Here is a 16166-nt window from a genome sequence, read left to right as displayed (position 1 = left end):
CAAATATGGTCGAAATATGAGAACCACCTAGTCCACGGCGAGGCACTCCCTCTCAGTAGTTGAGTAGGTCTCCGCGCGAGAGATTGTTCTGTTGGCATAGGCTATGATTTTTTCGGAGCCATCTTGCCACTGTATACCCCGCAGCTGCCACTGTATACCCCGTGAAACGAATCGTCATCAGACGAGAAAACAAAGAAATACCTACCAAACATATAATACTCACTTTTGCATCTAGCACACTGCCTTCATCTATAGACACAGGCTACATCAAACTCTCTGTCCGTCCCTACATTCCCAATCCAAGACGGTGTTATAAATGTCAACGATTTGGTCATGGCTCGCAGAACTGCCGGGGTCAGGAAACTTGTGCAAGATGTGGTAGCCACGGCCACCCATCTGATAACTGTGTTACTACGCCTCACTGCGTCAATTGTGACGGGGAACACGCTGCGTATTCGCGTTCGTGTCCTAACTGGAAGAAAGAAAAAGAAATAATCACTCTTAAAGTCAAAGAAAACATCACATTCAAAGAAGCAAGACGAAGAGGGTCGCCATTTTACGGCGCAACATATGCTGATGCGGCGCGTCAGGGGGCAACGCCGCACCAGCCCTCGCCACCCCTTCGGCCCGCGCAGAGCGAGCCGTCGGCTGTGGCACCTGCCCCCAAGGCGGCTGTAGCCCAGGCTACACCGCCTACTCCCAAGCAGAGACCGGAGACTCCAGAGTCTTCGGGTCTCAAGGCCTCCCCTCACCAGGCGAGGCCCAAAATCCAAACTAACAGCTCGCACGTGCGGGCATCCAGTGCCTCCGAGGAGGCAATGGATACGTCGGCACCCTTGGTGCCGAAACAGCGGCGTGGCTCTTTGGAGCGCGCCAAGAAAACAAAAAAGCAAATAACAGGGCCTGGTGACGGCCCTGTTAAGTGAACTTAAACTCCCCGTCTAAACAGCCACTCGCTTTTCGTACACACAGCATTATTTTACATTCACCATGAACACTCAAATTATACAATGGAACGTCAGGGGCCTTCTCAGAAACCTTGACGACATCCAAGAACTCCTACACGAACACTCACCAAAAGTGCTGTGTGTACAAGAAACACACCTTAATTCAAAACACACAAATTTTCTTCGCAAATACGTTATTTTTCGAAAGGACCGTGATGATGCCATGACATCATCCGGAGGTGTTGCCATCATAGTGAATCAAGGAATTGCATGCACACACTTACAACTCCAAACATCCCTTGAGGCAGTGGCTGTTCGAGCGGTTCTTTTTGATAAACTGATCACAATCTGCACTATTTACATTCCTCCTAGCTTTCAGCTGCAAAAACGTGATTTACACTCTTTAATTGATGAACTTCCGGAACCTTATGTTCTCCTTGGAGACTTTAATGCGCATAGCAGGCTATGGGGTGACTCTCGGCATGACGCGCGAGGTCGACTGATCGAACAGATCCTTCTCTCGTCGAGCGCGTGTCTCCTAAACCGAAAAGAACCAACCTATTATAATCTCGCCAATAACACCTACTCCTCCATAGACCTAAGCATAGTATCTCCATCTCTTGTGCCTCTACTCCAGTGGAAAGTCGTCACTAATCTGTACGGAAGTGACCACTTTCCCGTAGTTTTGAGCACAACTACAGCAACTGAGTGTACACCCCGTGTTCCCAAATGGCTCATAAACAGAGCCGACTGGGAACGGTTTCATACCATCGCTCGTATAGATTGGAGTGACATATGTACTTTAAGCATTGATGTTGCTGTCGACTACTTCACAGCTTTTTTGATTGATGCTGCAACAAAATGCATCCCACAAACAAATGGGCACCCAGGAAAACGGCGTGTGCCATGGTGGAACTCCGAATGCCGAAACGCTCGCAAACAGCAAAACAGAGCTTGGAGGCTGCTTCGGAACTCACCGACAGCCGAAAATCTTGACACCTTCAAGAAAATAAAGTCTCAAGGCAGGAGAACGCGTCGGCAGGCCAGAAGAGAAAGCTGGCAGAAGTTTTTGTCAGGGATCAATTCATACACACAGGAGGCTAAAGTCTGGAACATGGTCGGTAGGATAGCAGGAAAACAAGTACACACACTTCCACTCGTGGCCACTCGGGGTGATACCTTGGAAGATAAGGCAAACTTCCTCGGTGCACACTTCGAACAGGTGTCCAGCTCATCCCACTATACTGACAATTTCCAAAAATACAGAACAAGAATAGAAAAGCAGAAACTTGAACACAAATGCACTAGATCCGAGACATATAACCAAGCTTTCAGTCTAGCTGAGCTGCAAATGTCTCTAAACTCCTGCAGTACTTCTGCCCCAGGTTCTGACCGTGTGGTGTATGAAATGTTAAAAAAACCTACCAATCGAAACACGAAAAACCTTACTTTGTTTGTACAATGCTATCTGGTTTTCTGGCGCTATCCCTACCTCCTCGAAAGAGGCTATTATTATTCCCATTTTGAAAGAGGGCAAAGACCCTTCTTTACCCTCGAGTTATAGGCCTATAGCACTTACAAGCTGCTTGTGCAAAGTCTTCGAAAAAGTGATAAACTGCCGGCTTGTACATTTCCTTGAAACAAATAATTTGCTCGACCCATTTCAGTGCGGGTTTCGAGAAGGTAGATCCACCACAGACCACCTTGTTTGTATCGAGGCACAGATCAGAGATGCCTTCGTCCATAAACAATATTTTCTCTCTGTGTTCCTCGATATCGAAAAGGCTTATGATACAACATGGCGTTTCGGAATTCTAAGAGACCTTTCCCACCTTGGCGTGCGCGGAAGAATGTTTCACATAATCAAAAGTTACCTGTCAAACCGGACATTCCGTGTCCGAGTGGGCACGGTTCTTTCCCAAACATTTGTTCAGGAAACAGGCGTGTTACAAGGTGGTGTACTTAGCTGCACACTTTTTCTCATAAAAATGAATTCCTTGCGCTTGACCATCCCTCGCAATATGTTTTATTGCACATATGTCGATGACGTCCAGCTTGGCTTTAGGTCTTGCAATCTGGCATTGTGTGAGCGGCAGGTTCAGTTAGGTTTAAACAAGCTCTCGAAATGGGCGGAGGAAAACGGATTCCGACTGAACCCACAAAAAAGCGCGTGTGTTTTGTTCTCTCGAAAGAGAGGCATGCACTCGGAACCTGACATTCGACTGAACGGGCAACGTCTGTCCGTCAAAGCCGAGCATAAATTCTTAGGCCTAATCTTGGACAACAAGTTGTCCTTCGTGCCGTACATCAAGTATCTAAAAACAAAATGTTTAAAAGCCATGAATGTTTTAAAAGTGTTGTCACGTACTACTTGGGGTAGTGATAGGCAATGGCTCATGAACCTCTATAGAAGCCTCATTCGCACCCGCTTAGATTATGGGGCCGTTGTCTATCAGTCTGCTACTCAAAGTGCCTTGAAGATGCTGGACCCCGTGCACCATTTGGGCATCCGCCTTTCTACGGGTGCTTTTCGCACCAGCCCCGTAGAAAGCCTTTACGTTGAGTCAAATGAGTGGTCGCTTCATCTGCAAAGAACCTACATGTCCTTTCTTTACTTCCTTAAGGTGAAAGCAGACAAGGAGCACCCCTCATACTCTATAATTAATGATTTGTCGAGCTCAACTCTGTTTCAAAACAGGCCTTCGATGAGGCAGCCCTTCTCAGTTCGCCTGAAGTGTCTAGCTCAAGAAACTGCAGTGTCACTTGAACACAGTTTAATGGCTCCTGTAGCATACCCGCCACCGTGGCAGTGGCAGACTATAGACTGCGATGTGTCTTTCCTAGAAGTTACAAAACATGCACCTATTGCCCATATCCGAACATACTTTTTGGAACTTCAACACAAATACACACGTCCTGAGTTCTTCACAGATGCCTCCAAGACTAACTCCTCTGTGTCCTACGCTGCTGTCGGCCCATCCTTTTCGGATGCTGGCCCTCTACATCCACGTACAAGTGTCTTCACAGCGGAAGCTTACGCAATACTTGTGGCAGCTAAACACATAAAACAATCACAAATACAAAAAGCAGTAATTTATACAGACTTCCTCAGTGTAGTGACGGCTGTGCACAATCTTAAAAAACACAAAAACCCAGTCCTTGTCTCACTTTACTCCATTTTATGCACACTCCACACACACAAACAACATGTTGTAGTGTGCTGGGTGCCAGGGCACCGTGAGATTCAAGGCAACGTGAGGGCGGATCAGCTCGCTGCATCCGTCCATGAGAGCACCGCCATTACATCCATATCAATCCCGGCCCTTGATCTTAAGCCGTCTCTCAAACGAAACCTCCGGGATTACTGGCAGAGCAAGTGGGATACACACACACAAAACAAACTACACGTTACTAAGCCACACCTTGGTCATTGGCTGCCTGTATCGAAATCGCGTCATACAGAGGTAATACTAACGAGACTCAGGATAGGACACACATACACGACACACACATATCTTTTGTCTGGTGGCGATCCACCATTGTGTGACAGATGTGGTGAACCATTAACCATCCTTCACATGTTAATCCAGTGTAAACACTTAGAAACTATAAGAAAACAACATTTTACATTACCCTACCGACAACATATACCTTTACACCCTGCAATGTTCGTTGGTAGGGAACCGCTTTTTAGTCATAAATCATTGTTAGCGTTTTTAAAAGAAATTAATAATTTTCATATCATACACCCGGGCATTCCGTAGCACGACCTCTCTAGAGAGGTTTTTGCTGCGGCGGTTGCACAAGAAAGCACTTGCCTCACGGCCCTTGGACGCAAGTGTATGAACGAGTGAGGCACTTGTGCTAATGCCATTCATATCCACCATCGTTTTTTATAATCACCAACTCTTGTCATCTATCCTCACCACACACACCTTTCACGGCATGGTCATGATTTTATTACTTGTATGTTTTTACCCGCCTTACCGCGAGGAATTTTATGGCCTTTATACAGCCGCTTATCACAATCATTGTCCATATTCTTAGTAACATGAACTGGCGCTCTTTGGCCGTGAAATGGCCCTTGCGCCACAAAACTTCAAACATCATCATCATTGCCACTGTATAAGTACTGCGCCCAGGCCTACATTGCTGGCGATGGGGTGAAGGGCTGTTGGTGCTTCCTGGTCAAAGTGTGCAAGAACTTGGTGTGGCAGAGTTGGGGTAACTCGGTTAATGCCATTTGTTCCTTTTAGCTTCAAAGGAATGGAACATCCTTTTGCGTGAGCTATGGGAAAAATGCCACAAAAGTCAAAAAGTAGTCAGTGAATCGTCGACAATACGCGCAGAGACCTAAGAAGTGCTTCGCTGCTCTTTTGCCATGCAGTGCCATATTGTGATAGGGTTCTTTGTAATAAGTAGAAGTTGCGTCTGGGACAGCAACGCTCTCAATAAAAAAGGCTAGGCTTTATTCTGTTTTTTCCCACTTTATGATAAGAACCCACGAACATGAAACACACAACACACACTAATGGAAATAAAACATCTTAACAGCTATGTACAGAGCTCTAAGGCGGAAAAATTAATCTAGTCCAGCCGTAACCGGAAGTCTCACCAGTGAATGCTCTATAGTATGCTAAGGTGTGGCAGACGTTTATGGCGAGCAGATACATGCATGGACGGCCGTCGTCAGAGGGATCCGGCGAAGAGCAGGGCGACGCACAGATGAGAGCACGATGGAGCAGTTAGGTGCCGAAGACAGTACCGACGAAGGCAGGCAGTCTTCTGGCACGCGCAGACAAGGGGTCACAGTCAAGCACTCTGGCTAACGCTTTACAGTGGGCCGGGGGACTGCGATAGCTTCTGCTGGCTCCCTGGGCTGTCGAAGCATGAGGTCAAGGGAAGTAGCCCGCTACAACTCTTGACCTCTGCCAGGCACTCGAAGCAAACCACGACAGCGACGTTGGCGAGCTGCCTCCACCCTGCTTCCGCCTGAACCAAGAGCCCCTTGCTGACTGCCGTGGCACTCCTCCGATAGAATCGCCGAATTCTCATTGGGGCTTGCTGGGTTGTCGCATCAGCAAGTGATTGGCCCCTGAAACTTTGGTGTTGACTTTTGATTGGGCCACTTTGCTCTTCTATTGTCGATGTAGCCCCTCGTGTCTCTCTTCACCGTCGTCGTCTTCGCTGGGCTTTTCTCTTTGCACGTGTACTCCTTGTCTTTTTCCTTACTTTTGGCCACTCGCCGTATTCATGCTGTTTTGCACCAGCACAACCAACATCGTCATCTTCTATTACACCTGACGCCAGAGAACTGCCAATCTTTTGTGTGCATATCACATAACGCGCGCACTGCACTCATCACACAGGCCCCCTTTTCAAAAAGCTTTTCTGTGAAAAACTGCACTATGGTGCGCAAAAGCCATTCATAATCATAAGCTCTAAAGTGCACGCATGTCATTACATGACAACGCAGAATCACTGGAGCTAACAAGGACATTACAGGAATACATGCCATGAACGTTGACCAAAAACTGAACTATGTATAGAGCTACATGTGTCTATATCGAGAAGTCAAAATCCAGCAAGAGCTACCAGTTTGGAACTTAACGCTGACGTTATTGGGTCCCAAACCAGACGGATTACCTTTTTCGCATATAAAGCAAGCTGTGGCAAATGTGGTTTTGTGCGCATTTGCTAAAGCGTGTTTCTTCATCCCCGCACAAGCCTACATGGACGCTCAGCGATGTTCCTAGCCACAAGGCTGCAATGACGCAAAGGAACCACAAAGTGTTGCCTCCGGGCGCACCGATAGGGAAGGAGCATTGCAAAATTTTTTGTCGGCATGCTGATGCTTTGTTTTTGCTCGCTATCTTTTAACGAACTTAAAGCATCAGGGGAACGATTCTCTGCACCCAAATACGCCAAGGGAAGTGCGTATCTTTTCTTGCTGCTCAAACAAGCATAGGCTGGCACTTGGTTGTCTTTTTCTAATTCACCTTCAATTGGCATAATCCTAGAATCAAAACTGTTCAGCTGCTGGGATTGCACATGATGTCCAGCTACACGTATACTTGCTGGTGAAACCCCATTCGACATTACATTGTCTGCCTGAACGACTGATTTTGTACTCTCTCCCTGTTCACTCGGAGAGGTGTTTTCATTATTAACCAGAGGAATTGAACTCTCTTGATTTGGGAGCGAGATATGTGTATCATTTTTGACCATGCTTGTGGCCCCTGTTACAGTACCCAACGGTATACAATTAACAGCGGCCGTATAACCTCAGAACTGTCTCTTTGACACTCACCCTCATCGTGCCAGTAACATTCTACCGATCCTTCGATGGAGCTGTCGAGAAGTAGTCCTGCCGCTTCCTTTAATGTACTCAGCCTCTCAGGGGTTCCAGAGCACAGGATTCAGGTGAGAAAATAATGGTTTCTTACTGCAGGTTCTACCTTTTTTTATAAGGGCTCATCCGGACCTTTCTTAGTCATTTGGCCGCCAGCTGGAAGGATGCACCGTGTAGACAACTTATCTACAGGCAATAGCGGTCCTGTTCGCACCAATTCAGATAGTCCTTACAAATGATAAAAATCACTCCGTTTTTCTTCAAATGCAGGCGCCGCATGCACAGGGCATGTTTGTGAGAGCTCGGGACGATCAAATGTGATTTTCATGTTTTCACGCCTACCGCAACGTGCCTCAGCCTCTGCAAGATGCAGGCGAAGCGGCAAAATTTTCTTGTCTAACGCCGCTTTCTCGCGAGCCATCTTCGCCTCACGTTTTTGTGCACACGCATCGCGCTCTGCTTGCTCATGATATGCATGTGCCTCGCGCTCTCCCTGCTCGCGTCTGGCCTCGTGTTCGGTGGCCTGCTCCTTTCTGTCACGAGCTTCTTCTTCTCTCATTTACTCCCTCAGTCGGTCTACGGTTAGACCTAGCTTGTCAGCAATGCTACTCAGTTCACATAAATCCATGCTGTGGTCCTTATGTACCTCTTGAAAGAATAGAAATCAGCCACGCCGCTCGTTGGGTGTTATTGTGATGGGTTTCTTTGTAATAAGTAGACGTTGCGTCTGGGACAGCAACGCTGTCAATAAAAAAAAGGCGAGGCTGTATTCTGTTTTTTCCACTTTATGATAGCAACCCATGAAGGTGAAACACACAACACGCGCTAATAAAAATAAAACATGTTAACGCCTATGTACAGATCTCTAATACCCCTGTTACACGGCACGCTAACACCAACCTCAGTTCCCACAAACCGTGGTTGCACCCAGTTAGACTACAGAGACTAGAACGCTTTTCTAGTTTCCGGAGCGGCGGAGTATTGGCGTGGCCTCCGCGATCGGCTGCCGGCGGCGCGCCATTGCTCCGGCCGTCCCAATCGCCCGGAGTTAGCGGAAGTTGAAAAGGGGGCGTGGCCCCCGTATTTCGCCGCACCGCGGTGCGCGTAGCCTAAGGTCGCTTTCTCTGGCTTTCCCTGGCGCGGGCGGGCGCAGAGGACGAAAGCTCAGCCTTCGCAGCCTGTGTGAGACGTTTAATAAAAAAATTACAACCGCTCATCAATGCAGTAGATAGAAGTAGTTACGGGTGCCATTTAGTCGTTTAATTTTTGACGTAGACTAGGGCCGCTGTGAAGCGTAAGTGAATTCATTGCACATCAGTAGTTTTCATTTTTGTGGTGGTGGTGGTAAAAACATTTTATTGAGTAGCCAAGGGGGCTGGAAAGGGATGTGGTCAGCCTCCTACGTCCAGGAGGCCGCGATCCTGCGCCGAATGCAGGGCTCGTTGCATCAGGGCGATTTGATGCTCCGCCGCCGAGCTGGTCAGCGCAGACTCCCACTGCTCAAGGTCACGCATTAAAAAAAAAAATAAGCCGTCTTGTTTTATTTCTGGAAAGCTTGTATTTGTTATTTTAGTACGTGAAAGAGCGCGTGATACAAAGAAAGAGCGCAGTGCCGCTTTTTTTTTGTGTACCAAAGATATCAATTTTTTTGTTTGCATTCATTTAAGAGCAAAGTTGTTAAGTGAAGTGTAATCTTTCACGGCGCGCAGGCGTTTTACAAAGGGTTGTCACAATCCAGTGTTGGGTAAGACAAACTTCCTGCAATGCTTACCGTTGAAGTAGCCTCGCTGGAACTGGGTCAATTTTTATTATGAGGTTTAACGCGTCGACGCTACATAGGCGATGAGGCACAGCGTAGTAGAGGGCTCCGGATTAATTGTGACCACCTGGTTATGGGCGCCGGCAGGATTTTACCTTGAGGGGGCAAATCTATTGTTGCGCGAAGGAAAAGGGAGAGGGCATGGGGTAAAGTGTTAAAATGATTTGGTGGGGGGAGGGGGAGAGCAAGTGCCTTTTTTTTTGCACCCCTCTCCTCGGCGCCCATACGCCTGGGGATTTTTAACGAGCGCCGAAATCTGGAACACACGGGCCGCTTTCGTCTCCAGCAGAAAAGCGGCCGCGAGTCGAACCCGCGTCTTTGAACTCAGCAGAAAATTTTTCCCGTGGTTGCCCTAAACATTTTTGGCTAATGCACCGAAGCTACATCTCGGAAAGAGGACAAACTCATTTCAGGATGCATGATACTTTATTTACAGCAAGAAAAAAAGCACGGTTTGCAGCATGTTTTTCTTCATTGCGCAATTCTGTTCACGGAGCACATTGCAGAGTAGTGACTTACATACAAGTTTATACATGAGACTTCATTTACAGAAACAACCCAAAAACAGAGGCACATAGTATGCACCATGTTTTTCATGCGTTGCACAAGTTTACACGCGCAGCACTTTCCGGTACAGTGGCTTACATGCAAGCTTTTTTTGGTAAGCTGCCCTGTCTGTCACAGCCGCACCGACCTTGGACAAGAGTGGCTTAATAGACTTGTCGAAAACCACTGACAGTGTGCTCGCACCATGCTCATCTCTTGCCGGGCATACAAAAAGGGGGCACTGTTCAAGGTGAGGCAAAATCAGTTCAGCCAGTTGCTGACGCACATTGCTCTTTTTTATGTGCGGCAGGGCAATGTCAACAGCCTTCTTAATGGTCACAAGTACCATGACAAATTCAGGCTTTGGGGAAGTTAGGCCACCCCTCGACTTCAGGCTAATTAGCCCCATTAGCACAGGACTGGATCCATCTGATTGATGGAGGGAAGGGCAGAAGGTACATGTTCTCTGCTCCTCGACTGCTTTTGCCACAAACCCGGCTATGTAAGCAATGCTAGCATTCACTATGGTTGACGGTGGCCGCTGCACTGAAAAAGAAAATAAGCAGATATGAAAAAAACACCAGAATAAAAAGTATTCAGTGAGAGCATAAAAATTGTGTTTGGCAGTAATGTAAACAGAGCAAATTTTAGACAGCCCATAAAGACAGATCTTGTGTGTAATGCAAATGCATCACTGTTCCCACCCAGCCCTCATCATTATAAATTTTGGTGCATTGTTAACAATCAGCAGATGACCTTCAGATAAAGCAAATGAAGATGGTGGCTTTTTGTTTTATCTTACATTTAATAATACTCCAATGAGCCTCTACTCATCTACTTACGAGGCAGTGCTTTCAGTGGTGTAAACAGCCCGTCGATTTCCATCACAACGTCTTCAGGTGCAGTGCAACTAAAAAAGATGTGCAAAACATGTATTAGAAAAAAGGCTGCTGGCTGGAAAAGAAGAACAGCCAGGCAAGCAAGCATTAAGTCTTGAAAAACATTTGATGCGGCATACCTGGCTAGGGCAACTTGACATGTCTCAGTCGAAATAGGTGTGGCAGCTTGTGCTGTTGCTTCAGCTGGAACATCCAGTACAGGGGACGTCACGCTCATGGAAGCGCCATGTATGCTGCGAAACACGCGTAAAATAAACGCAATCACTTGTGAGCAGCAGTGCTCTATACTCCTGAAACATTGTCTACATGAGCAGATGACATTGAGTGCTCACGTGGCTCAAACACAACAATCTCAATCAGTAGGCAGGCTACAACAGTAGTAGCTGCACACAACGCGTGCTATGCGTTGTGTGAGGCCATGAAAAATTCTGAGGGTCCTGTTAAAAGCAAAGGCAACCTGCCCAACCATGAGCACTTGCCCTAAAGCGCCAGATCACGTGTACCTACCTCAAGACAGCCTGCCCGTCCTCGACGTTTGAAGACTGGGATGGACAGATGTTGCCAGTCCTGAAGATCTTCTCCAGGCTGAACGTCAGGGCTCTTGCATCCAGGCAGTCATTGCCACCGGCCATTTGCCGTAGAGAACTGAAGAGGAGTTCCACAAGGTCGCTTGAGAGGTTCCTCGTCAAAACATAAAAGAAACCGCTCTCGAGAAGGAACTTTACACACGAAGTCGTAGACTTGCTCGTCAGCAAAATAGCTTCATAAGTCTCTGCGCTTAGAAACTTCTTCCCACTCCTTTTACAGGCATTGTTGAGAGCCTCGAGGTAGTCTGGAAAGTCCTTTTCCAACCGCTGTAGGCATTGGTCAATCGCGCAAAAGAAGTGCATCTGGTCAGGCTGTCTCATGTGCACATGCGCAGTTCGGTTTGCTACATTGTGGATGGTGAACCACTTTTGCATCATCTTCATGAACAAGATTGTCGCCTCTGCATTTCTGAACTTCTCTGCCTGAGGGTGGCGACTCGGGTATTCCTTCAAAATGGAAAGTGCCGAGATGACATCGTCTGAAAACAGCTGCACTGCTCTGCCGACGTGCATCTTCTCAAAGTTCGTTAGTTCTACGTGCTTCTGCGTGAGGAAGCGAACTGGTTTGACAACCTCGTTCTTTTGTAGCTCATACAGCTGCTTGACAAACTGTCCCGTTATTGGTTGACTTCCGTCTGTCATTTCCCCCTCAAGCAGAAGGCTTCGCACATTTTTTATAATATGTCACTGGTCAAATGACAGAAATAAGCTTCTGTCTGTGTCACATGGATTAGTGAGAACAGGCTTGAGTGAGCCGTTCCCCAGGTGACGCATCATCGTAACATTAATTTTGTGGTTATCTGTGACAATCTGGAGCACACACAGACCACACTTTTCAACTTCAGAGATTACCTTTTTTGTAAGCTGGTACAAAAGCTTGCCACTTACACGGTTCATGAAGAAGAAGCCGCAAGGTATCTTTATTTCAACTTCAGAGATTACCTTTTTTGTAAGCTGGTACAAAAGCTTGCCACTTACACGGTTCATGAAGAAGAAGCTGCAAGGTATCTTGTATGCTGTGGACAATCCTGTAGCAACAAAACATAGCACCTTGTTGGCAAGCATGATGTTGCTGGTGTTCTCTGCTGCTCCACTGTTTTCTTTTGCCGTTTGTTGCCCGAAAAAGCAATCCATTTCGCGATTATATATGTATTTGGAGCTGATGGACATCTCATCTACAATAATTTAGCAAAGCCGGGCTTGCTCTTTCAGGCTGCCCACCTCTTGCTTTAAGCGTTCCTTCATTAATGGTGTGACCCCACTTTCACCGTTCGACTTCCCGACATAGCGAAGGAGGGTGTTTTTCGACGGCAGTTTAAGCAAGCCTCGGTTGCGTATGTAACGGTACGCCTTGGGGGAGAAGTAGTACAATAGTACACGTTCCCGCAGTTCTCGGGTCTGTCGCAGAAGTACAACACAACTAAAGCAAAAAAATGCACGATGCACATGCCTTGATTTTGGCAAACACTTGTTCAGTTCACTTCTCTACTGACAAAATTTATGAGAAATAAACTACTGAGTGCCTTTCTTCGAAGGCCGAATTCAACTAAGGTATGTCGCAGCGTGGTTGCGGCAATCGGAAACTATGGCGTATGCTAGCGACGTTTGCTTGGCGACACCATCCCCTAGATTATCGCTGAAATTCCGCATAGCAACGCCAAGGAGTGCATCTTTCCCACAAAAACTTTACGGTTCACTCAGGAACTGAACACGAAAACATTCACGTACCTGAAATCTAGACGTAGACAGTGCGACGAGGTTTCCCAAGATGGGGCACACCGCAATGGCTTGTTTTAGGTCCTCAAATGCGTCATTGCTCAGAGTGTACGGCCTCTTCATGTGAAGGTGAAGCACGTCGATCAGACATTCCACCACGTGTGACATTCTTATCACCACTTGAAGGCAAAGACCACGGTGGCAACAGGTAACCTGCGTAATTATCGAAAGCGTGTGCCGCACGTGTATCCAATGAACATCTGTGCAGTGCAATCGGCGGAGGGTAGCTTCAGCAACGCGAATCTCTGCACATGCGCAGTTCATACTCACTGACCTGAGACTCCAGTGTATAGAGAGAGTCGGGTAAATCGGTGAAGCAGTGACGCACAGCGTGATGATTACGCCGGAGAATTTCAAGGCGCTTCTGATGGCTAGACTGAGAGTTTTTCACGCGCGGTGCATTTGCGAACTGAAGCGGCGACAAATTGTCAAGTTTATTAACGTGATAACAATAGAGCTCTTTCCGTAGAGTATCTGGCATTGGTGGCGTATACCATCGTTGGTAGAGAACGAAAAGTGGCGCGAAAAATGACCGTCATCTCGCCCATCCGTGCCATCCCGGAAGCTCACTGCATGCAGATGCATGGATCGCGTGACCAGCTCTCCACGTCTCCGTGGTCATAGAATATAGCGTGCGTTGCGCGAGCTGGCGCAACATAATGCCGTTAAAGACAGATAGCTGAAAATAGTCAAAAAGAGCTCACACTGCAAGGCACTTTACCTGCAAGCGGGATGGTCAAGCGGAAGCATACACTCGGTAAGTTGCGAAAAGTTCTCAGGCCCGTATTCACAAACGCTCCTCGACTCGACACTTCACTCGAAACGCATCTTGAGTGGCGTTTTTCCATTCACAAACCGCCCTTCACTTGAAACGCTTCCTACACTTGAGAAAATCTTGGGCGTTTCCTCGAGATTTCCAAGGAAGTGATCGAGCTACCTTGAATCGTCCCTCGAGCCAAGTATCATGGCGGACTACGCGTCGTTCGTCGATTATGATTTCTGCGTCGACGATCTGTTTGGCGACGTGGAGGACTGTGTAAGCATACCACGCCAACAATTGAGAGACTGGTTGAACCCCATGGAGCACTTCACAGACAGTGAATTTCTCGCGCGCTATCGCTTCACCAAGAGCAGCGTGAAGAAGCTACTTGAGTGCTTGCCATTTGAGAAGAGCTGCAGGAATCGTGGCCACCCTCTTTTACCTGTGATGCAGCTTGTGATTACGCTGCGCTTTTATGAAGCGGGTACTTTTCAAGTAGTGATGGGCGACTTGGTGAATGCGTCTCAGCCGACGGTGAGCCGCGTCATCGAACGTGTGTCACGGCTGATCGCGAAGCACTTGTTCCCGGCTGCCGTGAATTTCTCTAACTCCGATGACAGGTTCCGTGAGACGATGGTGGAATTCTACCGGATCGCCAAGTTTCCCGGTGTGACAGGGTGCATAGATTGCACCCACGTCCGTATCAAATCACCTGGTGGGCCGAATGGCGAAGTTTACTGCAACCGCAAGGGGTACTTCTACATAAATGTTCAGGTAACTTGCTCATTCTTCGCTGCTAACGTTGAAAGCTTTGCAGTACTTCTAAAATGTAGTAATTCAACATTAACATTGCACAAGGCATTCCATGAACTGCATATTAGCAAAAAAAAAACTTCATGGTAGATAATTTGATTATAAAACCCCGTGCATGCTATTGTAGCAACGCGGCGTTTTTTTATTATTTCGTTTAGCTTGTTTGCAACCCAGTAAAGCTGTATTCACAAGAAAGAACAAATCGCAATTTAAACCCACGGATTGCTTGCTACAACACCAAACATCACATGTTCTCTCGCGGTCCTCCTTCAGTCCGCGCTAAGCAATTCGCGAGATGAGCGAGCAGGCCCAGGTCCTGGCATTTGCAATGCTAGGGGTGGAGTGGAAGGGGGGAACTGAAGTTTTTGGTTGCAGTGGTAATTCACCCCTCTCGTGCGAGTGCTGGCTGTGGAGCGATCCAAATAGCGTCACATATATTCCATGAGTGTTTCGTCTGCGATGACGCCTGTCCCGTGAATGCAGCTGATATTGGCCCACAAATGGAATCGCATTAAATTTTCATGACTGTAGCTTCGCACTCTGAAACAAAAGTGAATACTACTGCACTGAAACAAGATCATGCAGGCATTAGGTACGTTCGTAGTAGACGGCTGCTTCAGCACAAAAACACAGTATAACAAGTATTGCATATTCAATAGGTGATTGCAGGGCCAAAGCTACAATTATACGACGTCGTTTTGAGCTGGCCGGGATCAGTGCATGACAGTCGTATTTTCGACACCAGTCGTGCACGCGTTCTGTACGAGAAAAAGCGAGTACCAGGTCTCCTACTTGGCGATGCTGGATACCGCTGCACGTCTTTCCTCATGACACCGATGGCTGACCCGCCACCGGACAGCCCTGAGAGCCGGTTAGTACGCCTGTATAACCCTTCAATTTTCATCTCCAGAACGAAACGTGTACGTGTGTGCTACCTATCGCGCTTGAAGTCTTTTATTACAATGAGCGTGGTACATGTATCGTTTTTTGTGCCCTGAATATATCCCACGTTACAATAGAACCGGCATATCCACAGCAACAGTTTTGACTAGCGGCCTGGCTATAATACTCAAGTGTATCGTTTATTAGGTGTAAGTTCATACAGTAATACGACATTGATTTCTTTGCATAGGTATCAAGCAGCTCACATGCGCACTAGAAACCCGATCGAGCGGGCCTTTGGCGTGTGGAAACGTCGCTTCCCGTGTTTAGACATGGGGCTACAAAACTTGGCGGAGCGCTCCGCCGTCATTACAACGGCCTGTGCTGCCCTACACAACCTTGCAGTCCTAAGGCAAGACGCGGAACCACCACCTGTGATTATCCCACAACACTTAAGGCGGCAGCAGCCTGATGTGGCGAACCAAGCCGACACCCTACTCGGATCTCGATGCCGAATGCGGCTGATTACTCGTGCATTTACCTCGCCTAATGAATAAATTGTGTAACATGTTCTTTTGAGTAGACCAACAACCTCAGATTGGGAAATCTATGCATGTTCACATACGAGAGCATGCTGAAAAGTTCCTGAATTCGTCACGTTTTAGGTTTTATTTTCATCCTTGCTGACTCGCAACAATAAAAATTTTTTATCACACATGGAGCTGTTGCAGATGTCTTTCAAATAAAAGTATCAGGTGTGTGAGATTGCACACATGCTTTATTTT

The 16166-nt window shown here is 47.3% G+C and overlaps 1 protein-coding gene across 1 annotated transcript; it reads left to right on the top strand.

The window, feature by feature from the left end:
* Nucleotides 1–13522: 13522 nt before the first annotated feature.
* On the top strand, nt 13523–16166 carry LOC119169821 (putative nuclease HARBI1). The gene is made up of 2 exons (XM_075886618.1): nt 13523–15370; nt 15632–16166. The coding sequence occupies exon 1, from the start codon at nt 13891–13893 to the stop codon at nt 14587–14589; it is 699 nt and encodes a 232-aa protein (XP_075742733.1). The 5' UTR covers nt 13523–13890; the 3' UTR covers nt 14590–15370; nt 15632–16166.

This window comes from Rhipicephalus microplus, chromosome 2, assembly GCF_043290135.1.
Source record: "Rhipicephalus microplus isolate Deutch F79 chromosome 2, USDA_Rmic, whole genome shotgun sequence".
Classification (NCBI taxonomy): domain Eukaryota; kingdom Metazoa; phylum Arthropoda; class Arachnida; order Ixodida; family Ixodidae; genus Rhipicephalus; species Rhipicephalus microplus.
This window is presented reverse-complemented; position numbering and strand designations above follow the sequence as displayed.

Coding starts and splice junctions, on each gene's coding strand:
- LOC119169821 (XM_075886618.1), top strand. CDS start 13,891: ATGGCGGACTACGCGTCGTTCGTCGATTATGATTTCTGCGTCGACGAT.